The sequence below is a fragment of the Varroa destructor genome, unplaced genomic scaffold, assembly GCF_002443255.2.
Source record: "Varroa destructor unplaced genomic scaffold, Vdes_3.0 BEIS01000007.1, whole genome shotgun sequence".
Lineage (NCBI taxonomy): Eukaryota > Metazoa > Arthropoda > Arachnida > Mesostigmata > Varroidae > Varroa > Varroa destructor.
This window is the reverse complement of record NW_019211460.1, coordinates 2,478,210-2,504,439: the sequence shown is the minus strand read 5'-3', so window position 1 is coordinate 2,504,439 and position 26,230 is coordinate 2,478,210. Positions and strand designations below refer to the sequence as shown.

Genomic DNA, 26,230 nt, shown 5'->3' with positions numbered 1-26,230 from the left:
ACGTTTTACTGAGGCCATAAATAAGGCAAAACTCGAAACTTTTACCATTTGCAATATCAGGAACATTCCACAGTAATCAAAAACTGCACTGCAGACCTGGAAGTCGTCTCTTTAGTTAATCTGTAAGTATTTTTTTTTCCAAAATTTGTCATGCCATCAACCTTAACCCAGCAACTTTGTATCGGCAGTAACAGATGCGTTCGGTGTTAATTTCTCATCTCGTTAGCCTTCTAGAAATCAGACTGAGTATCATAGCATGACACGAAGCCTGACCTCCAGGGCGTACGAGATCCATGCCTGCTTAATTGTCTATTACGTGATTCTTAACCCTAAATATATTTATTTCAGCATCTAAACCTCGAAAAGGAGGTTTATTGCATAGCCTGCTGTGCTGCTGGCGGCGTCGGTCAGGAAGCGGCCGTTTGCGTGGGGCAGGAAATGGCGACCAGGCCGATCAGGGCGACCAGGGCGGAGGGCACAATCATCAAGGGCAGACCGGAACGCACACGATAAATACGGGCAACTCAGCAACCCTGCAAGGTCACCATGATGGAGCCAACAAGGTGAGCTAATCCAATGCAGAATATGATCGAGGATATCTATCTCACCACATCTTCGTTTTAATTTATTTTTACACCAGTATGAAAAAAATCTTACATCCTTTTCATATTCTATATAGTCCCTTAAAGAATGAGGATCTACTATCATTTCAGTTTCTTTGTGCTAGCACGGACGTTGCTACTATTTCAATTTAACAAAGATTACAAGTAACACTACGACTATATTATACATAGTTGATATAGCTCGTCAATCTCTGCAGGCCACAGATAGTGAACAGTCACCCTCGATGTGATCAGCGCAGAAGCAGGACTTACATAAGAATATACTTTTCATTCGTCAATTTGTTTATAGCGATTAAGCATCTTTCTTGTGTAGACTATTCGATAGAGGAATCGAAAGCATTTTTATCCTCAAAGTTCGATCGAGTTCTAAGATTTAAGTGGCGACACGCAATTGCTTGAGCCACCTTGCGATGAGTCCCTAATGACCAACCGCAAGACGTTGATCCATCATCGGACTTGTGTTGTCTATGATGTGTTCCAAAGTTTCAGGAAGAGTCAGGGGGGAAGCTGGGCGGTGTGGGCAGTCCCTTGGGAGTCCCCAGCACCATTTGCGCCTCATGGTCTGCCTCGATAACATCATCTTCCGTGCTCCTCGAAAATCGAGTATGATAATTATGGAGAAATATAAGCGCCGACACTATCATCGCCTTTGTCCTTGTAGATGAATGACTAGAACAAAAAACAAATTAACAGCCGTTGATTACTGGGCATATCACTAGCAAGCGTTAATCAACAACGAAATGTGTAACAAGGCTTTTTTAGCTAAATTTTTTTGGCTGCCGCTTTTTTCAATAATGCTGCTAGAAAATAAGACGGTAGAAGTCTGCATTATCTAGGTTACGCACTGTATCGGAAGCTGCTTCGGACAAAGATGTGAGGAAGATCTGTTAACTTAAATCAGTCTTAACGGGCGTTGGACGGAGGTTCAGAAGCAGGGTTTAAGTTTTTTATAACTTCGCAAGGTGTCACAAGCCTTTAAGTGAGCGCGATTATTCTACACGTATCAGGGCAACCATTTCTTCCATGTCAACTCCTACCCTTTTCTCATCGAACATAATACTAATGGAAAGCTTCGTTATCCATATAAAGGAGCAATGTGCATACTATTCCGGATAAATTGGCACAATCATGATGTCGTTTTTTCTGATCTGCGTACTAATGAAAGCAGATGTTTGGATAATATGTGTTACATATATAGACAAGCACATCTCTGGTGGAGGTGTTTAATCAGGTCTGAATTCTACACTTAACACGCTCGCAACTCATGCTCAAAGCTTCTATCTGTATATTCGCAAATAAGTTTTTCGTAGTACACGATCTGGGGGACGACAGGATATATGAGAGTCTCATTCAAATGTGCAACGTATTAAAAATGTTGTTCTACTCACCTAAAAGTGAGGATTCAAATTATTAGAAACCTAGTTTTCCATTCAATGGCGCTTCTATACCGATGTTCCGTCTTGCTGAAAAACGTATAATTTTTTGTTCAACGAGTGTTGCTGGTGGTCTTTCCGAAGCTTATACAAAACCTCTTTTAATTTTTGTTTTGTATGCGAGACACTCGTTTCCGGAAAAAATAGCTTTCGGTATACCGTGTCGTTAGATTCGCACCTTTGCAAGCGGCTCCTTCAAGGCAATCTTTTGTTGCGGATATCTTGCCTGAGCATATGGGTATCTTTCGCAGGCCTTTCAAAAATTATGAAGCGCCTCGGCTGGTCACCGGTAGCCTATTTCAGGTAGCCACAGAGAATTAAAGGTGAGAGTGCGATGCTTCCAACGTAGAGCCATAGAAATATAATTGATCTTCAGTAGCTTATGATCCGAAGAAGGGCGTACACGATGATACGGTTATGGATTCGTCCTGGAAAGAACCATTTTGCCCTTATAGTAAACGCGAAGAATTCCCGCTGCCACTAATCGCCTGCCAAAATGTTTCCGAACTCCTTTCGAGTAACCCACAGTATGCAAGCCTGTACAAATAATTTTGCAAATAAAGATTAGGCTCAAAGTAAGAGCTACTTGGGTCCTGAAATTCTAATGGCGAAGCTGCTCGACTGACGCGAAATTGCTAATTTTACGTTTTGTCAATGAGTCAACTCTAACAGAAATCGCTCAGCATTAAATCCTACAATATATAGGATCAGCTAGGACTTGTGTAATCTGCGTGACGAAATCGATGGCACGCTTTTACCGGAAAATAATATTGCCGGGATTTCAACCATTAATCATGGGTGCCCGTTAAGGATTCTTTAGATACACAGTAGAGCTTCCACTCAGAACGACGCGTAACGGATGTCCCCTTTGTTTTATACTATTTTTTTTTATTTGTTAACACTAACTGACAAGCTCAAACTCTAAATTATGAAGCATAAATCATTATATTTCGACCCCAGCAGTAAAGGCTTTGCTAATAACTTTTTGGAGAGAGAGAGACTGCGTGTAACTGAAACGTTTGTTTCAGTTACACGCCGCTCGAATTGAAGGGTCTCAAGAAATTCCTCATCATCACTGATTGCCGGAATGATGGAAAAGTGATCACGTTTTTAGAGGGCATGATTTCTTTTGTCATACTCGTGCTCGTTACATTGTGTCAAGACTAAGATTTAACCCAAAGTAATGCGTTTTCATTTTACAACTAAAGAAGGCAACTAAACGTTCTATTTTGTGTGGCAAAATTACCTGAAGCAATTGAAAAACGCGTTAGCTTTCCCAAAGCTACACGAATCAAGCTACTCATCCGTTTCGATACAACCATAACAAAAGCATTTGTTTCTAGGTTAAATTATGCGCTGTTCGAGCAACATGAATACGTTTTATTGATTTAATAAATTGCAAACGGGCAGTGTTGGAACTGTATTGAGTTTTTTGCTTGTAGTTTTTGTAGCTTCGGATCACAGCTTATTGCTGAATTATACATGTTGTCTGGTTGTACCAATGCTCGTGGCCTTGTCGCGCTTTCAAATAGCATATTTTAGTGAATTACGATAGGATCGATAAGATATGGTCGCAGTGGTCGGAAAAATAACATTTTCTATAATACTACTTTACTAGACCATATCTTGGTATTTAACCGGCACCACTATTCGGTATTCCATCAGACGGCAAATTGCTAGCACGAAATGAACCGTGTCTATGGCCGTATTTGAACCAATGCGACCATGCGCCTCAGGATCAATACGCAATTGCGTTACCAGCTAAACTATCACCGGGACCGGAATTGTCAAAAGAGGACGTATTGGGAAATTATGAAATACACATCTTGGTTTTCTATTCGTTATTATCTTGTAGTACTATCATGATGACGTAAGTGAGTCCTGTAACCTCACATTCTGTTATGTCACGCTCTAGACCCCGTTTCTTTGCTGGCCGCCCGTCGACCGTCCGATTCTTCTTTCTCCGGTTCTTCCTCACATCGCTTCCGAATGGCGGCGAAATTATCGACGAATAGGCCTTTTGAGGCATGCCACAAAAACATTAGATAGTGTTGTTCAGTCTATAAGAGGTGGGAGAGGCATATCAACGGGGTGTGGCCGTTATAAAAACAGGACAAATTTCGATTACATCTATAGGCGATCAGTTCAAAACAGCAGCTGTGGTCAGACGCGTGTTTAAACAGATAATGAGCGATTAACTTCGTCATATATACATAGGTTTGAGCGAGAGATAATTACCGCTCTCTCCGTGGTACGATCGCCTTTGCCCATGTCTTGTCATGTAATGGTGCACCAAAACTCAAATTAGATCAGCGTCGTTGAGCAAGTAGAAACGCAAAGCCATTTAAAAATAGCGGTTAATTGATGCGGGAAATTTACTCTTGCACCCATTTCGCAACATGTTGCGGATTTCGTGCCGTTTTAGCCTATAATAATTGTGTATCAAGTATATTCGGGTCCAAAATGTTCCTCGATGTTCCCGACATCGCACTTTCCCCATACCCTCCAAGGACATACTCGCCGATGCTAACCCATACGCCGTCTTGACGAATTATCCTAAAACGGGTTTAACATGGCCGATCATGTTAAGTCCGATGAATGCTATGGCATGATGATAAAACACTATTGGCTGGTTGAATTTATATTGATTTAGTAATTGCGTTCGATCAGGATGTGCGCGTTGGTTTCCGATGCAACACATGCGTCGGGTCGTCAAGCGCTCTTGTAGACATTTTTTGCAAGCGTGAAAAAAACCATCGAACAGGACGCGACAGATTTCCACATAGTAGCACAAAAACAACTTTAATTACCAGAAGACAGTTTTCGCGCGAAGCCGGCTGATTTTATTCAATATGTTATGTAACTTCTAAGCAAATGGCAGACGCGGAGATGGCAAGCCGTGGGCCTGTGTTCTGTGAGCGTGTAGTTCAATGAAAGATCTGAACGATATAATTTGGAAACCGCTTCTAGGGAGGGGATGATCAAGTTACGAGGGGAGGTGCTAGAGGGGAGGTTGCTCAAAAAATGTTTTGCGCTCGTACAGTTAATTTATGTGTAGTTCAACTTCACTTATTTTTTATGATTATTTCAAGATAATACGTTGCACTGGTGGGATGTTTTCAGTTCAAAGGATCAAATAGATACGCTGATAACTATTTGGATTGCTTGTTGACCTCTAGAAACTATGGACTAGAGGAAGCGGAATTTATCGACAAACAAGCTTCGTCATCATACGGCGGTCTAAATAACTTTTTGATATGCTTTTTAAGTTTGGCTAATTTTTTAGCATTGTTTTTCATCTCCAAAATGGAAACACCTAACGCTAGATATTATTTACCTCAAAGAAACAAATATATCAATTTCGTTCGTAAACCTATATAGGAATAACTCCTATGCTCCGTTAGTTTGCTCTCCTTCCGCCTCACCAAGACAAGTCCTAATTTAATAAGAACTGAAATTTCTTAGCTGTACAACAAAGCAGAAGTACTTATTGTTATATTCGGCTCCATTAATTGTAACGGCTCCGCATGGATTTGATTTGCCGCATATTTGGTAAATATTGAATCTTTGCTACCTGTCATGATAGTTTTCTTTCGCATGAGTTTATGGACGGCTTTGCCCGCGGTCCGAATCGATAAGCAAATTTACTGCCATACACCCGTCTGTGCACTTAACGATGTTGTTTTCGTGAATTGCAGCTGAGTTTGTTACCACCCTTACGGCCGTCGGATCAGGGCAAGATGTGCTTGGTAATCGATCTCGATGAAACTCTTGTACACTCTTCGTTCAAGCCTGTCAGTAATCCCGACTTTGTGGTACCCGTCGAGATTGAAGGTTCAGTACATCAGGTATGTTCTGATGATAACAGAATGTTCCAAGCTTCATATGATTGACGGATAGTATATATATAGTGATATTAGTGGACATCCTCTAGCAGAAGTGTTGCCCGATTACTCTGGTTAGAAGTCATTATAGCGGAGTGAAAATTTAGGCCAATGAGGCTCAAAACTGCTAGGTTGTCTGAAAGGCGCGACAAAACTCAAATAAACCTACCGTTTTGGAGCTTATCTGGACGGCTTAATAGACGATTGATATTTTCAGCTTCAAAACGGCCATTAACTTTTGTATCAAAAATCCAGGTGTATTAAAACTAGACCTTTGGGCCATTCTGATCAATTGCTGTGCCCTCTAAATCTAAGTCTGTTAAAGACTTTCCGGCTTGCCTCACGCAAACCTTAGTCGTTTTTCAGACGCTTCATGAAAATTGGCAGCGAGGTAGACTCTCGGTTTCGGACAAAAAAGGAAGCTTTTAATCATACCGGATGTTGGTTTAGAGTAAAGAAACTGGATAATAACCTATTTTTGCTGAACTTATCAAAACGGCACACTGTTTTTTTACCACCACGAATTTGTTCTAGAAAAAACAGATTTCTTTTAAAACAGCGGACGAGCCCGTCAAGTATGTCCGAATTCAAGTGCCGTATTCTGTACATATTTGAGCCTGAATTGTTTAAATTTCTCGCGCTACTAGTTTGTCGCTAGTAATCGTGCATTTTAGAAAAACCAGTAGGACTTCTGTTATACAATGGTAAAATATCAGAACAGTATAATCCAGTGAGATTGAGTAAGTCTATGTTTTGAACTTTTGCAATTTTTCCAAATGGAGCAATGAGCTTGTTCTGTGCAAAAAGTAAAACTAACCTTTCAGACACTTCGCAGAACTTATAGAATGCCTTTAGAGCCCAGACACTGAGGAAGACTCAAGTAAAAAGAAGGTTCAAGAACTTTGAAAACGGGCAGGAGTTCATTTAGGACGATTTTTGGTGACGAGCTTGGTGACTTGTAGGAATAATTGCGAACGGGATTCTGAAAAGAGTGGCATAACTTGTCCTTGCCGCCGGATCACCATAAGAGAGCTACCAGGACAAATAGAGATCTCAATAAGCTTATGGTAGGCTACTCGAATCAACCTCTCGGGTCTCAGAGGGCTTACGCCATATTTTGTGCCGAAATAAGTGACTGGTCAGGGTATGAATACCCGTGAAGAACGATATTAAAAAAAACATATGGCACTTCTAGAAGAGCCAAACTTTTTTGAACACGGCATTACGGGTGGCCAGACGCGGGCGTATAGTGTCCATGAAACTACCAAAATGCAGTGTGATTTCAAAAAAGAAACTTCGACCGAAGAAAGCCGCTAGATCTGAATCGTAGATCCACATGCGAAACCAGTGTTCTCCTGACGGTTTCCTTCGAACGTCGGGAGATTGTTAATTATGTCGTCCGGCTCCATGTTCGCCAAGAAATACTGTCAGTAAATGCGAAGGAAATATGCAAGCCTTCCCTATGCAAAAGATCAGAATTGTGGCATAACATGTTCTGGGTACTCCATCACGACAATGCACTGGACCGCGCTTCACTGCTCGTGCGTATCCGGTATTCATCGGACCTGTCCCCCCTGCGACTCTTTCTGATTCTCAAAAAAGACACAACAACAAAAGAACAGTCTCAAGAGAAGCATTTCCAATAAAAAAAAAAAAAAAAGAGAGAGAAAATTGCGCACCAAGCTAAGCGCTACCCTGAGGATAAAATTTGTAAAGGTTTTCGAGAACCGGAAAGAACGGTGGCATAAGTGTGTTATGTCTATCAACTTAAATTGGGGCCATTAAGTAAATACTTATATCTAGAACAAACAATTCATTAATTCTTATATATATATATATATATATATATATATATATATATATATTCAAGGAGTTTCTCTCAAAATGTCATAAATCGCATAACAATCACGGGATAAGCCCAACCATCAATTACATATGACGCTACCATACGACTGTATAAAATGGAAACGTATATTTTGAGGCAGAACTACCAAAGTAGGATCAGTGTTTTGTACCAATGTTGAGGTCATATCAGTTAACTCCTTGCGAGATCAGTATACATCAGATTTCAAGGACTGAGCGACATGATGCATAGTATTCAGGACACATATTTACTGGAATACAACAGTGCCTGTAAACGGCTATTCCTCTAAATAATAAATGTGAGTACGTTTTTTTTAGGTTTATGTGCTGAAACGTCCCTTTGTTGATGAATTTCTGGAACGCGTCGGCGCGCTCTACGAGTGCGTTCTTTTTACAGCGTCATTATCCAAATATGCAGACCCGGTCGCAGACCTACTCGATAAGTGGAACGTTTTTCGGTAAGCTTCTGAAATCCATCAGTTCATTGACTATGGGCACTTTATTAGCTTCCAGTGAAAGATATTCGAATCTGTTATGCGCCTACTCACTACATTCTTTATACGCAACTATCCAAGTTACGTCTATTTGAGAACTTGTCTATTTGTGATTTTGTGTAACATGCTTAGAGTTTGCTCGTTTTGGGTTACAGAGGCCGACTATTCCGGGAGTCATGTGCGTTCTACAGAGGAAACTACGTTAAAGACTTAAATCGGTTGGGGCGAGAAGTTCACCGGGTCGTCATCATAGACAATTCGCCGGCCAGTTACATGTTCCATCCGGATAACGCCGTAGGCTATTTTTTCGTATTCTAATGGGCACGCACGGTTAATCTAATTAGTATAGTTTAAAATGAATTTGCCAACGTCCACCTAGTAAAGGGAACAACGAACATATTAGGGATTATCTTAGTTGTTGGTATATCTTTAACCGCTGGTTCATTGCACCTTCGCAGTCGCGACCCATATCATTCGTAAATGCCGATATGCCTAGCGCTAACTACGGCCCACACGTACGCGAAACAGAACCTGGGTAATTCGTCTATTATCAGCAACTCAGTTACTTGTTTAACCTAATCATAGAGGGAGCTGAGTCGGACTTTCAGTCGAGAGTTGTCTGTTCGATTATCAACGTACGATAGTATTCAGCTATTAGGATTCAGCATTTGTGCGCTCCTCATACCTACCTATCGTATTCTCTCAAATAGGTCCCAGTGGGTTCGTGGTTCGATGATATGGCTGACACCGAACTGCGCGACCTTATTCCGTTCTTTGACCGGTTAGCACATGCACCACCACAGGTAAGGCTTCTTAAGAGAAACGCATTGCGGTGCCTTAAAAGATGCTTCGTAACGATACACTTTTACAAGCTGAAAAAAAAGCGGGTTCGCTGATCGTTCAATGTACTTGTTATGCACTTAACCGCACTAGCTGTATTTCAACGTTTTCCGCTGTCGCATACCATGAGCAAATTCTCTGCAATGATGAACGTGGATTGATGCATTTTTTGTCGACTGATCCAGGAGGTGTATGGACTATTAAGACAGCAACAACAACCGCAGGTCGGAGGTCTTTCACAAACCGGAACGATGCACCCGGCCATAGTGAGCCCTACGGCAGCAGCGACGACGACAATAGTAATAACAACAACGACGACAACGGCGACAACAGTAACAGGAAAACAACAGACGACGACGACGACGACGACGACAACGACGACGACAACAACGACGAACAACGGTCAGGCTACACCCACAACGACACAGTATTCGTGAGGGCGGGTTTTCGGCTCGTGCGTAACAATCTGATGATAAAATTATATTCATCATTAATTAAGCCGAAAGAATATGGGTAGTCAGACGCAGAAGTTTCGGTCGCACGTCACCCGTACGTTTGTTGTGTGAGGTCGTTGCCTGTGCGACACTCTTCAGCGCAGTCATATCTGATTGACGCCTAGCAAAATAATGCACCCAACTAATGTAGGATGAAGATCGAATTCACAACATGGATATTGGACATGAAGATCGACTATTAATAAATCAAATAACGTTACGACTTTTGCCCGCCTTCCAATTCGAACGAGAAATACATTGGCGGCCAAATGATTCATCTGTAGGAAATTCATAGTCACTTGAATCTGTCGATCAGTGATTTGTTGGCTGGGTCGAGCGAACTCCCGGTGGCGAAAGACGAAGGACGACTAACTGGTTGCTCTACCCCGTAACATGGCCAGCTTCTTACTCAAACGCCCGAAAAAAAAACAGCCGGAAGTAACTAATCGAATGTGCCCCCTTTCGCCTTTTTTCTAAACAGTCGCAAAAGCGGTAAGGAGTGCTAGGACAAATAACATCAGCAGCTCTAACCACGGGAACAGTTCGCTCCTGAAGTAGCCAGCTCCACATCTCAGATGAGTTGCAATGAAGCGCTTTAACATAAAGAAGAATGAAAAGACAAAGCGATTTGATGTATGTAAGTAGGCTTAAGAAGGGGAAAAGCTAAGCTAAACGAACTGTGTACGATAAGACGAACGCCTCGGCTTTGATTGTACAGATAATAACAATAATAATAATAACAATAAAAACAGCAACAACAACAATTACTACTTCTACAACTATTATTACAGGATTAATACTGCGTATGGATGGATGTATGCGGGTGTGCAATTATAGAGAATGACAATTATAATAGGTCGAACAATTTTTGGATATATTATATGTGCTAAAATGTAGAAGACAGCAGAAGTATAGGAAGCAGACAAGGTTTTTGTATGTATATATATATATATATACAGAAACGTATGTATATGATGTGAAGAAAATGAAGAACATATATATATATATATATATATATATATATAACGACATAACGAAGATCACGGCGTACCACGATGGCAATATGTTTGTTTATGCTGTCTCCGTCAGTGCTCGTTCTGTCTCTGCTGGTGTTTCTGTCGTGTCTTCATCGAGTGGACAAACACACGTCCTTGTCATAACGGGGCTTTAAGTTAGAACACACACGCACCATATATATATATATATATATATATATATAATTATCATGAGTGGATTATATGTATTGCAAAGAGGGGCAATTTCTTATAAGCGCTTGTACGTGAGGTTTGTAAAGAAAGGCATGTGGTGAATGAGAAGTGACGTCAAAGCATCACCTTTTATGTGAACGCGCGAAGCTGGTGCATGAGTGAACGAATGCGTTAATCAGAAAGGACAAACGAGAAACAGCGACAGTTGTCATCGGGCGTTAACAGGCCATCGAGTTCAAATGTTGTTTAACAAATACAGAAAAAAGACGTATTCTGTTCCGCGGTGGGAGTTCTGAAATGAGTAAAGAGGAGAGCGTGACTGGGGACGAACGCTTTGTCGCTGCTTGACTGGCGTTTTAAACGTTCACATGCACGCACGCACGCACGCACGCACGTACGTACGCACGTACGCACACACACACACACACACACACACACACACACACACACACATACACATACACACACGCACACTCATTTATGTCGAGAGACAGTGTCATTTGAAAATAACACTCGAACGAATTTTCCACATGATATGCAAACGAGCTACGGGCTCACATAACTAATAGTTAACGAGACAAAACAAAGTTATTATTCTAGTTATCCATGTGTATTTTAGACTGAAGCGCAAACGTGATGGTACGCAATGACTAAAATATCGAGTGGAAACTAATCGTATCAATGGGATTAGTTAGTAGATAACAGGCCAGTAAACGGCTTTGTATATTTGTTCCGTGCGATGTGGCAGGGTGTTGAACAGAGGTGAAAAAAAAAACAAAAAACAAACACAAAAAAAAAAAAGCACTGGAAATGATTTATTACAATGCCTAACTAGCAAGAGTGACGACTAATAATAATAATAAGAATGAGAAAAGTGTTGTCACAATGATGGCAGAGCTATATTCAAGTGTGCCTGGCTAGAACAGTGGACAATTCAGTTCAGCGTAATGTGTTGTTTACCTATTGACTGTCGGATTCTGACATAGACGAATGCTAAAATAATGTTATGTGATGAGTTAATGACAATATAACGGTGACAACACTGTGTGACTGACACTAAAACGAATAGCGGATCAGGAAGAAAGTAATGCCGAAAAGCAAAACAGCATCAAACAGTTGTTACTATTATTACCGAAATCTATGACGACTATTGTTACAGAACCTTGAAACAAAGTCAGACGATGGTTTATTATTGTTGTTGTTCATTTGTCTGTGGATCGACTGCTAGACAACCGATTGGCGTCGGCACACAGTTATATCTCGGCGTTTCCATGCACTGGATTATCGATGTTTGCGTCGTTTGTACAGTTACATCCCTACAAGATGAATCGGTAAACAATTTTTTCTCCTTGTTCTTTCTATTCGGAGCGATGAAACAACTGCGTGGACCCTAGTCTCCAGTCTTGCAGAAGTTTGCTTATCACGCGTATTCTCTGGTGGTTAGAGATGGAGTGCTTCATGAGAGATTATTTCCAACGCTACAGAGGGAACCAATTTTGACTTGCGAGAAGTGAGAACCAGCCTGCCTCTAAGCCCTCACTTCTCTACTTGAAATTGTTTTCACCTCACCTTCAAGCTGTGCTTGCTAGCGCAGATAAAAGCATAGTGCCGGAAATCTGAAACGGAATTGTCTGTCTGCCTGTCTGCCTGCCTGCCCATTGACCTAAGTAGATCGGGTGCTTGCTTTATCCGACGACTTAGCGAGCCTACTATTGCCTAATCAGTTGCGCTGAACATATAAAAAAGACCATGTGATTCATAGCACAAAAGACGGCTAATTTTCGGCCGATGAGAATCGTTGCTGCCTGAAAAAATATCTCTTAGAAATTGAAAAATGAAAAATCTTCGGCATTGTGACGTCTCGATGGGTAGTAGGATCGCAGTTCCTAAATTTCAATCTGCTGTAAATAGTGTATGTGACATATTTTAGACAAATCAAAATTTGGCATTTCGTATGTGATTAATATTATAAATACAGGCATCTTGTCGATAATAGGATTTGCTCAGTTCATCATGTGCGGAAGCGAATATAAACCGTAAGAAGAAAGAAATCGAATTGCCCTAGAATCGAAACACCCGACCGGTGAAAATCGGTGGTATTCTTGACGGCTATTTTATAGCTTTGCGATAATATGATGGTACATTTACGCGCTGACGAATACTGCCGTTTCTGCTAAGAGGTGAAACTTGAAACAAAAACAAATATACACGTGTATACTCGGGACTGCGTCACATCGGGCGGCTGGCCTTACGGGACGGAAAATACCTGTCTATTATATAGCAAGCAGGCGCATCGCCACCCATTATGAGGACGGTCCTTTTTGCAGGACAGGCGAAGGTCAGCAATTGCAAACCGAGCTAAATGTAAACGAATGTGATGCCGTACCGAACGTCGTATGATCGAAATGTGAGATTTTGTTTTAGTTCTACATTATAGCCTATTAGATTTGAAGGTATTCTGTGGTCATTGAAGCACGACGGACTAAATAGCAAATCGCTCCGCAGATAACGATAGTAATACTTCTGCCCGACTGACCATAGTCACATGACAGGTGAAACAAAGGCACAATCTATTGGAGCGGTAGATTAGAACGATAATGAAAGCGAGCTCGAAGCTAACGAACCACAAGTAAACACGGTGACGATGATGATGATGGTATAAACAGAAGGACAAGGAAGAAGGCTTCACGGGAAAGACAACAAAAACAGAAGAATAAGACAAAGAACGAACGGCGCTTAAATACATACATTTCATTATTATATTATTAAAAGTAATAAAAAGCTCATACTAATTTTATTAAAAACAACCATGCGTACACTGTGTGTTTCTTCCGATAATGTTACGGTAGCGTAGATTTTTTTGCCGCGTTAGATAGACGAACGATAAAGCCAGCTTGGAAAGATAGCATAATCTTCATACTTTTTCCTCAGCGTAACGTAGAGCTATTCACCTAGTCCGTTCATTGAACCTAAACAGGACGTCCATTGACACAGGACGGCTAGTGCTGGTAATGTCTCGGTTGTTTGGGAAAATCCTTTTCGCGAAATAAAATGGGTTGAAGTTTAACACCGTATGCATGCCACGGTGAAAAAACTATGGAAGTATTTCTGGCACGAAAAGCGATACATAAAAGCAAGTTAGTTAACAGCGGAGTTTCGACAAGCTGTTATTATGCATAGGCGTATAGGCAGATACCGAAATAGTCGCCTATCAGCTGGTCATAACGGTCTCGTGACCTTCAAGTTTTTACTGTTCGTATGCAATTCTGGTTGGTAAGTTTATAAACGACCGGCAAAGGCACCGGAAACTATGGCAAGGTGTATGTGTTTACGTATCCCATCACGGTGTATTGCCACAATCTCGGTCTGCGCTTCTGAAAAAAGGACCTTGCCACGATTTCTTAGTCAGGCTAAAACAATAAGCAAATCACCTTGAAAATGTTTTATCCTATTCGATAGCTCTTTTCGAAGTCAATGAAAACTAAAGGCCAATTTATCTAAGATGGGGTCGCAAGAAACTGCTGCATGTTTTTAATGGTTTCCCCGTTGCTTTTAATTACGTGCTGAATAAGCATGCCACGAAGATTTGCCGTAGAAATCTTAAAAATAAATGATCATTTATGAGAAGATTAATAATAGTTTGCAATTTCGAAGGCATCGAAACGTATTCAGCATAAATCACAAAGTGTGATTATTTAGTTATGTAAATAATATTTAAAAAAATGACCTATAAACAATATCTATTTATGAAAAAATAACTTGCGATAAATTGTTTAGTGGAACATTTCGGCATGCTTCCAATTTTACTACGGAAAAATATGTTCAATGAGGCCATCATAAACGTTTCAGGTGAATAAAGTTAACGGCAGAAGACATCAAAGCTGCTGCGCTGTCACAATTCGAAGAACCAATTTATAGAGTCTTTCTGTTCGAATCTCGAGATTCGTTCTTCGACATAAATATGGGTTTTTCGAGAAACGTTAAAGAGAAATATAATTTTTCATTAAAACGCATCTGCTGGTGCAGCTAGGTTTTGTGCTGGACTTTTATTGGACAAAAATCTTCATCTTATCTTTTGTTAAAGTGCCTGACACCCGGACCTTGAAATTGAAATTTCACCGCTAAGAAAAAATGTCCTTACAATTTTTTTTTATCAATAAATTTAATTAGAATAAGTATCCAGCTATTGTTCAGCCATTATTTGATCGTACCTGATAATTACGCTCGTTCTCAACTGCCTCTTTTATTTCTTGGAAATTATTTACTGGGTAATATATTTTCTACTAGTTTGCGTTTAGGCCGTTACTCGTATGAGACTTCGTAGAAACTATCCAAAATAATAGAAATTGAATACGCAATTGTGGTGCACTCGATACATATTGAGGGGGTATCTCACACAATCAGTAAAAATCATCGTTAATAAAGTTATTTAGCACACTGATAATGACTATACAAGTATTGACCAAATACGTAAAATGGACTGTATCAAAAAGGTCCAAATATTCAGTACGTATTTGGACTATTTGGGAAGGATGTGGGAAGGAACCATCAAATAGATCTATAGTAAAGGTTCTAATATGGCTAAACATTGCGCGAAGATACTTCAAATGGGTCGAGAAACGAGATTTTTGGTTCGTTGGAATTACGATGGAATGGTGGTGATATCGCTTAGAAGACGAAAAAGACATCTCACTAACTTTGCACAAGTCTAACTTAATTTGACATTAATGAATCGTTTAAGCTCTGAAAAACAGAGTTCCATAAGGTAATAGTAACACTAGACAATTTTATAAGAGGTGTCCATGAGTTCATTCGATTACTGCTATTTACGCCCCTCGAAACGGTTAAATCATTGCCGACATATCATAAGGAGTAAATTGACAGGACGTATAAAGGACTAGATGAGTCATTGAATGAATCAGTATTGGTCTTGGCAGGTAGCTGGAAACTGTAAAAAAGCCTGATATAAGAATGGTATTCTTTAACAAAGTTTTAAGAGCTGGCCTTCAATCCTATGGGATAGATAGAACTCTTTCCATTTTATGCCGTTCAACATCGCTATTGTTTGTAGAGGGATACGCTTTAGCCAGTGCGATCATGTGTTATCGGATCACATGTATTTCCTAAAGCAAATCGTGCGAGGGGACGGACAGGGTCATATAAATGTGACAAACTTCATATGGTAAGTAAGCCGGTCTTAAATGATGATAAGCGCCACACTAAGCTCGTTGCCACGCGTCAGTGTAACCACTAAAACTGCCGGACATGTTCCGCAAGTTCGAACAATTAGTCAGGATCGTATAAAGAACTACCATAGCTTCCAAAATTGCAAAGGCGAGGTCACAGGAGGCTTTTCTTCACCTCAACTTCAGCGTTACGTAGGCAAAAACCATAAATGAAACTTGAACAAAAATCAATGACTCCAAATGAACCAATTATGGCTGACACTGGCAGAATTACTTCGTATCCATTCACCTGGCAGCATCCTGTAACCGTGTGATGGCAGGGGTATGTCATCACGTAATGCGATAGGCTGAAGATAGGCTTAAGAAAAAAAAAAACATAGAACGGCATGATCGTAGGCAGAGTTGTAAAATGTACCAGAATGGGTTGCATTTAAGTTAAAACACCTCCGCACGACTAGAGAGGTTAATGTTGAAGTTTTGGCGAGGACGAAGCTACTCAGCTTCGTCCTCGCCGAAGAAGAGTTGTTCCGGGCAAACCTCGGCAGAATTCAGAATGTTCTTGAATTTCGATGTCTAGAACGACGCAAATAATTTTGATAAGCAGCATATGGCTAAGGAATAATGTACATTAAAAATAGATCCACTATTTTCTTGGGCTGTAATTGAAAACAATACAACATCCACGGCATATGCCTACTAAAAAATTTGTAGGAATAAAGAAACCTATATGTATGTGTATTTAACAAAAACAACCACTACCGATTGCTTGTTCTAGCTTCATTTGTATCGAAAGTCACACTCTTCATTTATCGCAGACTTTCCGCTCAGAATAAATAATAACCTTATTATATTTTATGTAGCATTATAGGTAACAAACGTCATAGTCATGTACAATTCAGAGACACATTCAGTCATCATACGTCTCCTATACATCTTACACTATACAATTTACAACATTCAACTTATTACATCGTATGTTCTTTTTTGCATACTATATAGATATATATATATATATATATATATATAGTATATAAATATAGATGAATAACAATAGCGGTAATAACCGCATTTAGATAATCATAAAAATGAAAGGCTAAATAGTTATGAGATATAACATAACCAGGCTCTGTCCGACGTATGGCCAGCGACTATGTCTTCATCGGACTAAGGGCTTCAAATTGCCTGTTATACACTCTCTTCGCATCCGTTTTAAATTAATAATTACTTTGTTAAATGTAGCGCTTGTTTACCTAATTTTGTTTCGAAAGCTGCGACTGTCCGTCGGAAAAAATCTATAATAATAAATCCGCTATCTTACCTGTCTAATTCTTTCATTTGTATCCTTCGCTTGTCATGCTTCAACATTGATCGCATAACAACAAACAGAAAGCTGAACACGCAAGTTTGCACCCATAAAGATAGCTATCGCTTCGCGTCCTCAAAACGTTTCCACTTTTTCAGAAATCTGTGATTATTAAATGCCGTTACAGTAAACCTTGGAAAAATCCAAATCCATTCATTTTGTAAGCCTACTTTTTTCCTGATTCTTCCTACAACGACAATGGCTGTTTAGAGAAGACACACACTGTCACTACAGGGGCTAAGTGTACGTTGAGTTGATTATTCCAGATTTCCTCGAATAAAATGCTACGAATTCGTAAAGGCTGCATCGAGTAGTTGCCAAAAAACTATCTATCACTCGAGCTAATGCTAGCCGACTATCTGGTGCCTTTCGTACCCTAAGAAACAGCCGCTTTTGTCGTTCGATACTGTCTGAACGATACGTTGTGCTTATCTTATCTATAAATAATTCATGAGTTTATTTCACAATCGAAAGGATTCGGTTGTAGTAATTTTTCCATCTTTTCCCTAGTCCTAGAAAAGTTTTTACACAATGAATGTACTTTCCCAACGAAGTCAGTATCGATATAGAGGCATGTCGAATTAATATGCTAAAGCGATGGTGTGTTCCTCGCTAGCGAAAGCCTGGGCCTAGTTATCCTTAAAAGTGACAACGAAGCAGAAAGGAGACTACGTATATACATTTGAGAATACACGTCGCGGTTAGAAAAATTGTTAACACAAAAGTTTCAGGGTCCCTTGGCCCACTCAAACGTTAAAAGTCTCTACTGTCTGGCCCATTACTGACCTCATTGTGTTACGGATACCGTGTACCATCTTTACATGAAATAGGCAGAGAATTCTGTACCCAGTACATTGATTAATCAGCGCGTAACATTGTCGTCCCTATTATACAACAGCTAGATAAACAACAACATCGTCGAAAGGGAAAACTTAGGACAGCAGATTCGAAAAATTCCAACCCAAACTTTGTACCATGACATCTCGGCCTAGGCCTATCGATAGTCATTTACATACACTTCTACTGAATCATACACGTGGCAGTGTTCGGGCTTAATATATCTTTTAGGTAATACAAGATTTACGTACATACAGAAAACGTTCCATAATGATAATAAATTAATTGATACTCAGCTAAAGTGGCTACCGTTCTGAGCGCGGTAGGACTGCACTTTCGGTCCAAAGCTGGTACATACTATAGGCATTTCAGGTGTTGAGGTTTCATCTATCTTTACAGATTGCCATTTCCTCTATGTGGACTGAGCCAGGTCTCTCAGGATTCTCATGTGACGGGTGGTTCCGTTGAATCATCGTAACGCTTCTTCCAGGAGATTGATCCATGCATACCAAAGACTGAACAGACCGATGCATAATTATTCTCCTCGTGTCCAAGATGAAGCATATGCCCGTTAGCGTATTAACGCGTTCAAGTTGAAAGTTCGAGATGTTCCCTTTCAACATCGATATGTGAATATCTACAGTGTGTAATATCAGAGATGACCTGTTATAGTTTTTCGGTGAGAGAACAATTGGTGATCAAAAAATGGTTCATGATGTTTGCTGTCTATATATACATATTTAATAGTTGATTACGTTGATTTAAGCCGCGGTCGTCTGCACAATCTGCAGCTGCGTGGTCCCGTCCTCCGCGCGAATCTGAACAACATCATGTATACGGGTCCCGTCGCTGATCTGCAGTGGCTGGCCGTCCTCGTGCTTCACTACGTGCATAATCGTCGCCGTTGGTCCAGCTGTACCTACATCATGCGCAGTGACCCCCATCGCTCCAGAGATTGTGACACTTCCAGCAACTTGGACCGCTTGACCTACAGGAACCGTCGTTGTTTCCGTGGTTCCGTCGGCGTTGAGCGTTACAATTGACGTATGTCCGCCGGCGGCGCCCGCACTTCCTGCGCCTAAAGCAAACGCAGAAACGAAACACATAATGAAAGGATTATTTCTAAGCCTCCAATACCATAAGAACACCATTAAAACAAAGTGTGTGCATCATTATACCGTTCGGAAGACCAGAATTGGTACCTATAGGATTCTGGATGACAATAGCTAACGTTACAGCTTTCTAACTTCTTAAGCTTCTTAGTTTTAATTGCCCTGAATATTTCGCATTCAAAAATACTCGCTTTCAATATATACAATATACTTTTTCATAGATAATGGTAAACAAACCATTCGCCTCGACAACGCCGTTTCCGTTGGCGTCCATATGATCAATGGTTTCCATGTCAGAATCTCCTCCCTCAAACGTAAGGCCATTTCTGCTCGCAAGGTGGGTCTTGAGATGTTTGCTGAGATGATCTGATCGCATGAAACCCTTGCGACATTCAGCACATTGGAAACGCTTTTCGCCTGTATGGGTCCTTTTATGTCGTTGCAGCTCGTCAGAGCGCGTAAAACCCTTTCCACAAAACAGCCAGTCGCATACAAATGGTCGCTCGCCTGCGTGCCACCTGTCAAACAAGGAAACAATAACTTTTTTTTTTATTACTAAATCAAATAAGCAGTAAACTAACCTGCACTAAAGAAATTCCAACCTATTACCAACGGACATCTGTTATTCGCCCCGGTATGTATATTCTCTGGCCTTCGATGAGCACTAAAGTAGATATGATTACTTAGTGTAATCACCTGTGTAAACACAATGTAAGAAACACTACTTCGATGGAGAGTACGTTTCACCCCTTTCACTTACAACGATTCGAGAAAATAACGAGACAAATAACTGAGCTAATTCAGCAAATGCTTTTCTCAAAACCTCGCCTAGTCGATATTGAAATTTTTTTCAGTTTACCTGAGATGGGCTCTCAAGTGTGACGTCTTGCCATAAACTTTATGGCAGCCTGCGATGTGACAGATGTGCTGTCTCCGACCGGGTCCTTCGCCGTTAGGCCGAATTGTCCTGTGCCCGTCTCCGTCTCGACAGTTGGGGCAGGTGCACGCGACGCGGCGCAACCGCCTCTCACCTGTCGCCAACGGAGTTCCCGTCGCAGATGTAACAGGAGCAATTGTCGCTGCCGCAGGAGTTGTGCCGTTGCCAGCTGTGGCTACAGTCGGCGTGGCGGCAGCCGAAGCTGTCACAACTTCACCACTTCCGGTCGCTACGAGAACGATCTGTTGTGGACCAGTTTCCGTTCCAGCGGCAGCGGCAGCTGCGTCTCCACCGTTGACAGCTGCTGCGTTTGCTGCGACTGTTGCCGCAGCCGCTTGCAGCTGTTGGGGCGTCGCTTGAACAGTGACGGTCGTCGGTGTCACCGTTGCAGTGGCTGCCTGCGATACAGCAACATGTGTGGCCGCTGTGGCTTGAGCTTGTGTAACCGTTTGCGGAACGTGGACAACTTGCCACCGCGTCGGATCGTTAGGGTCTTGTTGTAATTGTTGTGCAACGATCGTCTGTTGACCACCTGCCGTGGTGCCAGCTATCTGAATCGTCTGCAATGGTGATAGAGGCCCAGCTGTTTGTAAGCCTAGAGCTTGTAATGCAGCATTTCCCTGTAAAAGTTGCTGAAGTTGTTGTTGGCTCGCACCGCCTTGAATCTGTACAGGGACCCCGTTCAGATTCGCCAGCTGGATTACACCTGGCGACCGGAGTCCCGCAGCTGCCAATTGAGCAGCAGCGGCCATATTCATTCCGCCACCACCGGGGTAGACCATTGTTGCACCGCCGGCCAAGTTGACCTGCTGACCCTGGACGATCTGACCATTTGGCAATTGAAGAGCAACCGTCGGATGCTGTTGATGAACTGCCACCTGCGCAGCTTGAGCCTGAGCCTGAGCCTGAGCCAAAGCGGCCGCTGTTGCTGCATCTGCAGCCCATTGCTGCATCGATTGAACATTGGCGACCTGCTGTACCTGTGTAACAGGTTGAACGCCCGCTACGCTCGCTACGGTCTGTACTGCCTGTGTCTGACTCGCAGCTGCCGCCGCCGCCGCCGTGCTGCCGTTCGCCGTGCTCACTGTCGCTCCAACTGAACTTGGTGTCGTTGGGCTGGACTGTTGCTGTTGGACCTGAATCTGGGCGATCTGCGCCTGGGGTGCTGCAGCTGTCAAGCCCGCAAGCTGCTGCAACGCGACTGGTTGTCCAGCGTGAGCAAGCATTCCAGCTACCTGAGCAACCCCGCCCATTCCAACCCCTGTCGCCACACTGCCCAGCCCGAGTCCACCAACGCCACCGATGCTCTGTATCGGTACGTGTATTGTCTGATAAAGAGTCTGACCGCTCGCTGTCGGCACCGGAACCTGCATCGGGACGACCGTTGTCTGTTGAACGGCCGGAGCGGCAACCGGCACTTGGATTGTCTGAATCGTATTACCTAAGTGCACAGTGAAAAGAAAGGCGGAGACGTAAATAAGTATACTGACTGACTGACTAAATAGCGTGCCTTATGGATGGACGCATTATAAAATTAAGCCTTCGGTATATTTCAGAATCATTCAATATTCAAACATTTCCATTGACAAAAGACCAAGTAGTAATTAGCTATAGTAACTGAAGTCATCATAATTGGCTTAGTTGGTAATCACAATGATTGGTGAGCAAAGCAACTAGAAATCATGTTTCCGCACCATGCTTACCTTCTGGAACAGTCAACGTTGACGGTTTTGTTGCAAAAGTTAGAAATCAAGTTTCTCGTTTCCAGGGCGACCATTTCCTATGGGCCCAACAATGACCAACCTGTGACGTTGGTTATTTATTGACCCGACTCACAAATCATGGCCGACAAAATAATAATAATGCTCCATATATGGGTGACATCAAAAGGCAATAGAATTTGATCGCCAAGGTCGTCGCGATGAGCCAAATACTGGAATACATACGTACCGTTTCGGATGGTGACATTTTGATAGGCTGTGGCTGTGGCCGTCTGTGGACTGCCGCCTGCGGGTCGAACGATTTGTCCGGCGGCCTGAGCGACCTGATGGGTGGCGCCGCCGGTAAGTGCTGCCGGGATGAAGATTGCTTCCTGCCCATCGATCTGTATATTCTGGATTTGAGCACCGACTCCAGCGGCACCCGCTCCAAGCACATTGTATGTTAGGCCTTCACAACAAAACAATGAAAATAATCCACACAAGACAAACATCAAACGAAGTTACGAGAAGCATTACGTGATTCTACAGTGTTTAATTCTATGTCATTCGAAACTTTGGCTATGGGCTCAGTTTTTCAACAACGTAATTACGTCTTATTATTGGCTTTACATAAGCATAAGGTCAGCTAAATTTAAATAACAGCTCCTTCACCATTTCACAAGAGGGGTTAATATCAGCTATACAGTTAGAGTAAGGTTTGCTTTAGTACTGTTACACAGAAATGACCTGTGATTATTTTATAATTATTGTATTCTTAATTGGTGGTATATGAAATATATGCTTATTATTCTGCTTTAATACTGCAGTTGCCATTATCATTGTTATGGGTTACAGAGAAATGAAGTGAAACGGCTTCCGTATGGTCCTCCAGAGTGCTACTTATTTCCAGTTTAGCGTTCTTCTGTGCCAGCTAAACTGGCCGCAAAGAGTCGTCCGGTTGATGCATCGCTCCGTTTTTATAGGGCAGTGATTACAGTGAAAAAGCAACGGGGTTGCACTAATCTAGGCCTAGCTATGGACAACTAAGTTCTGTGTCTTTATATCAGTATGTGCATATAACGAGTAGATAATCGAATTGAGCGCTAGGGGGCGATAATGCGACGAATGAGCTGAAGGAGAGTTCGCCCGCGGTCGGCGGTGATATGTGCCCTGCCCGTTACGGTGACAGAAATGTGCCGTTAAAGTGCTGGCCGCGGCGACGACGACGACGACGACGACAACGGCGGCGGCGGCGGCGGTGGTCGTAGTGGCTGTTGTTCTTCTATCTAACACTACTCCCACTTGGCCACTCAGTCAGTCAGTCAGTGGGTTGTGTGAAAGCTGCACCCCCGCCCCCTGGGCCGCCCAAGGCTCCACCCTCGGTAACGACCATAACAGCAACAATCACCATCACCACCGTAGCTGTCGCTGCTACACAAGCAGCAGCCGACACCATTAGCACAGACTACGACTGGCGTTTTGTGCTCGACTGGCAACGGTAGCCACACTGTACCTATCGTACCGGCTGAGTCGCCAAGTGAGAATAACCCACCATCGCCAGCTCCAGTAGCCGCAATGAGCGACTGTCAGCAGACGGCTGATTGACGGGTAAATGCACGCAGCCCCGCAACAGCAGCACTCGAACACCCCCCCCAAAACTAAAACAACAGCTGCAGCGGGGGACACCAACACAATGCAGTGTTGGTGACGAGCCAACATTGTCGTTGTAGTGGCAATAAACGCAGCGAAGACGTGCGCCTGCCAGCGAAAGAGGCCATCCAACTCCTCACTGTTTACACGTAGCATTAAGTTCACCCACCGCAACAAGCTACGATTCTAGTTCCCGTTGGCGAAGTACTTGCCTATTCTCAGGTGCCATCACTCTGCGATCATTGTCGTCCGACTATCTATTTCCGTTTTTGAACACTGACGATGGCTAGCTGACTGGGTCGAAGCAATCTACGATGAGTCAACTTAAACCAAGACACATAACACTATTGTGATATCAAAGCAACATAGGTGTCATCGGGGAAGGTATACACTACATAGACCTGAATAGAATAGGAAATAAATGGGGAAATAGAACAAACCTTGACTATTGACGATCTGAGCTCCGTTGGCAGCCGCGTTTTGAATTAGTGCCTGCAACTGGGCATTTTGAACATCAGCTACAGTCTGCTGATGACCAGCTGCCGTCTGAACAGCTTGCGCTGTAGCCTGCGCTTGATCTTCATTCATGTTTTATAATTTGTTTTATTGTTATTACGGTATTCTTGCAAATGTTGGCATTTGCGTGCTACCATACGTATTTCGCTCTCCGCTCTGCCGGCTACAGGCGGTACGAACTTGCGACAGTAGCACGAAGATGTTGTTCACACATAAAGGGTAAATAGTTAGCACGAGCTGAGTTCGGCCGAGTGAGTGCCATCAGACAAACTAGCTCCAGCAGTGCACACACACACACGCAAATAAACAAACAGACAGACTTTCCAGTTCCAACGAGGGACGACGTCGACAACGGGTAGCCAAGTGGGGTCGGCACATTTACAATAGTTTACCAGCCACTTCGGTCAACTGGCAAAATACGTTAAGAAATTCATAAGTGGAAAGTCTTTTGCGCTGGCGTTGTTGTTATCGCCGTCCTAGTCGCGGTGGTAGTAATAGCTATAGGATGGAACACCGAATTCGCAACACACGAATCAGCACACGAATCGTAGACTCTGGCACGAGTGAACGAGCACTCCCTCTTCCGAAGTTGTCCGTCCCCTTCAGCTGCTGCTGCTGCAGCCGCCGTCCTGCTGCTGCTGTAGTTGTGATGGTACCAGTAGCCCGCCCGCTATTGGGCTGGGTCGTGCTTGGCTTGTGTGGCTTGCAGCGGGCGAGGCGCTGGCAGTCACTGGCGGCCTGTCCCTTCGTCGGTCCGTCCGTGTGTCCGACTCTCTGCCTGTCTGTCCGCTATGCAGCTGCTGCTGCTGTTGCTGCCACGGCAGCAAACTATGAGTATGCTACGCCGTTAGCCTGACTGGGGGCTATGTAATATTCGGGTATGCTAGTGCTGGCGATGATGCGCCGCTGCTGCTGCCGTCGCCGCCGCCGCCTTCACCCCACAATGGTTGTGTGCGCAGCAGTGAGTGGCGTTGGCTGTGTTGGGCCGCCTGAAGCGGCCTCCTGGTCTCCCACCCTCCCTCGTCAAAGCCTGCCTCTCCGCCGATCGCTACCGCCCCAGTGAGCTGGCATCGGTCCGCCGAGCTGTCACCAAGTCCCCGTGTTTAAACAGTCTCTGGAGAAAACGATACGGAATGAGGACAAGCACTTCTTGGCGTGCGACAAACTTCCAGCGAGGCGATAATTATACTAGTGAAACATCAACTTTGCGTTTCGCGAATAGGAGTTGAAGTTGGTGCGTATTTGTCTACTATGGACGAGCGTCGTCTGCTCATCGTCGTGGCGGAGTGATAACACGCTGTTGATAGGGAGGCGTAGCCGGCGGGGAGGGGTTGGCCTCAAAACATCCTGGCTGCTAGCACAACTAAGGACTCGTATGAGCCAGGCAGCAACGATACAGCTGCACCCACACACAGACAACGAAGGACATACCGCGGCCGGCCAGGCAGCGCAATAGAGATGATCGCCGCTATTGGCGCTATAACAGTTTGCCTCGGCTTTTGGCTGCTCCTCCTTTCATCTTTGCTCGTCGTTCATTCCTCGTTTGTTCCCGTTTTGCGTTCCCTCTCTTCTTTGGTCCGGTCCTGTCGGCTCTACTCAAATCGTCGTTGGTGGCTGGAGTCGCTTTGTAAAGCCGATGGGTCTTTTCGTAAGCGGCGGGCAGGTCCATCGGAGGAAGGCAGGCAATCAGGCAGGCTTTACTCCATGCTCCGGCCGGCCTCTCGAGCCACGATGGCCGGTCCATCCGAGGATCAAGTCACCTTACTGTGCGCACCACCGTGCGATGCCCGCCACCGCCTGAGAGTTCGTTCGTCTCGTTCACTCACTATATCGACTACTGCGTTGGGTTGGGTTGGACTGCTCTTGACGAAGCTCACGGTATCGTGACGGATAGTGCGTAGTATTCCGTGCGCTGATAACGGTGTTGCTGCTGCTGCTGTTATTCCAGCGGCAGCTCCAGGGGGGCTGGCTGGCTGCGTGACTGGCTATTCCGCGTCGTCGTCCTACAGCAGCACACGATTCGGCGCCTCTCCGCCTCCCCCGCGCCAAACACCACCGCCTCCAATGGGCTGGCTCGGCCTGCCCCGCTC

At 43.3% G+C, this 26,230-nt stretch overlaps 2 protein-coding genes across 10 annotated transcripts in view; one reads left to right on the top strand and one right to left on the bottom strand.

Annotated features, from left to right (window-relative positions):
• Window positions 1-13,646, top strand: part of hzg (CTD small phosphatase herzog) — a 28,024-nt gene extending 14,378 nt beyond the window's left edge. For 7 of the 9 annotated variants that reach the window (XM_086973907.1, XM_022816374.2, XM_086973906.1 and 4 more), the window contains exons 3-9: window positions 349-563; window positions 1,107-1,226; window positions 5,755-5,904; window positions 8,122-8,261; window positions 8,453-8,591; window positions 9,008-9,100; window positions 9,323-13,646. In XM_086973907.1, the coding sequence (XP_086830033.1) occupies window positions 349-563; window positions 1,107-1,226; window positions 5,755-5,904; window positions 8,122-8,261; window positions 8,453-8,591; window positions 9,008-9,100; window positions 9,323-9,574 (1,109 nt within the window). In that variant the 3' untranslated portion in view covers window positions 9,575-13,646. The remainder of the gene's footprint in view (window positions 1-348; window positions 564-1,106; window positions 1,227-5,754; window positions 5,905-8,121; window positions 8,262-8,452; window positions 8,592-9,007; window positions 9,101-9,322) is intronic. The other 2 variants (XM_086973908.1, XM_022816375.2) reach the window with 2 other exon arrangements.
• Window positions 13,647-16,753: 3,107 nt separating this feature from the next.
• LOC111254930 (uncharacterized) lies at window positions 16,754-26,115 on the bottom strand. The gene is made up of 5 exons (XM_022816369.2): window positions 24,065-26,115; window positions 22,225-22,443; window positions 20,197-21,715; window positions 19,575-19,855; window positions 16,754-19,303 (listed from the first exon to the last, which is right to left on the bottom strand). Exons 1-5 carry the CDS (start codon window positions 24,210-24,212, stop codon window positions 18,987-18,989), a joined length of 2,484 nt encoding a protein of 827 aa, XP_022672104.1. The 5' UTR covers window positions 24,213-26,115; the 3' UTR covers window positions 16,754-18,986.
• Window positions 26,116-26,230: the final 115 nt, after the last annotated feature.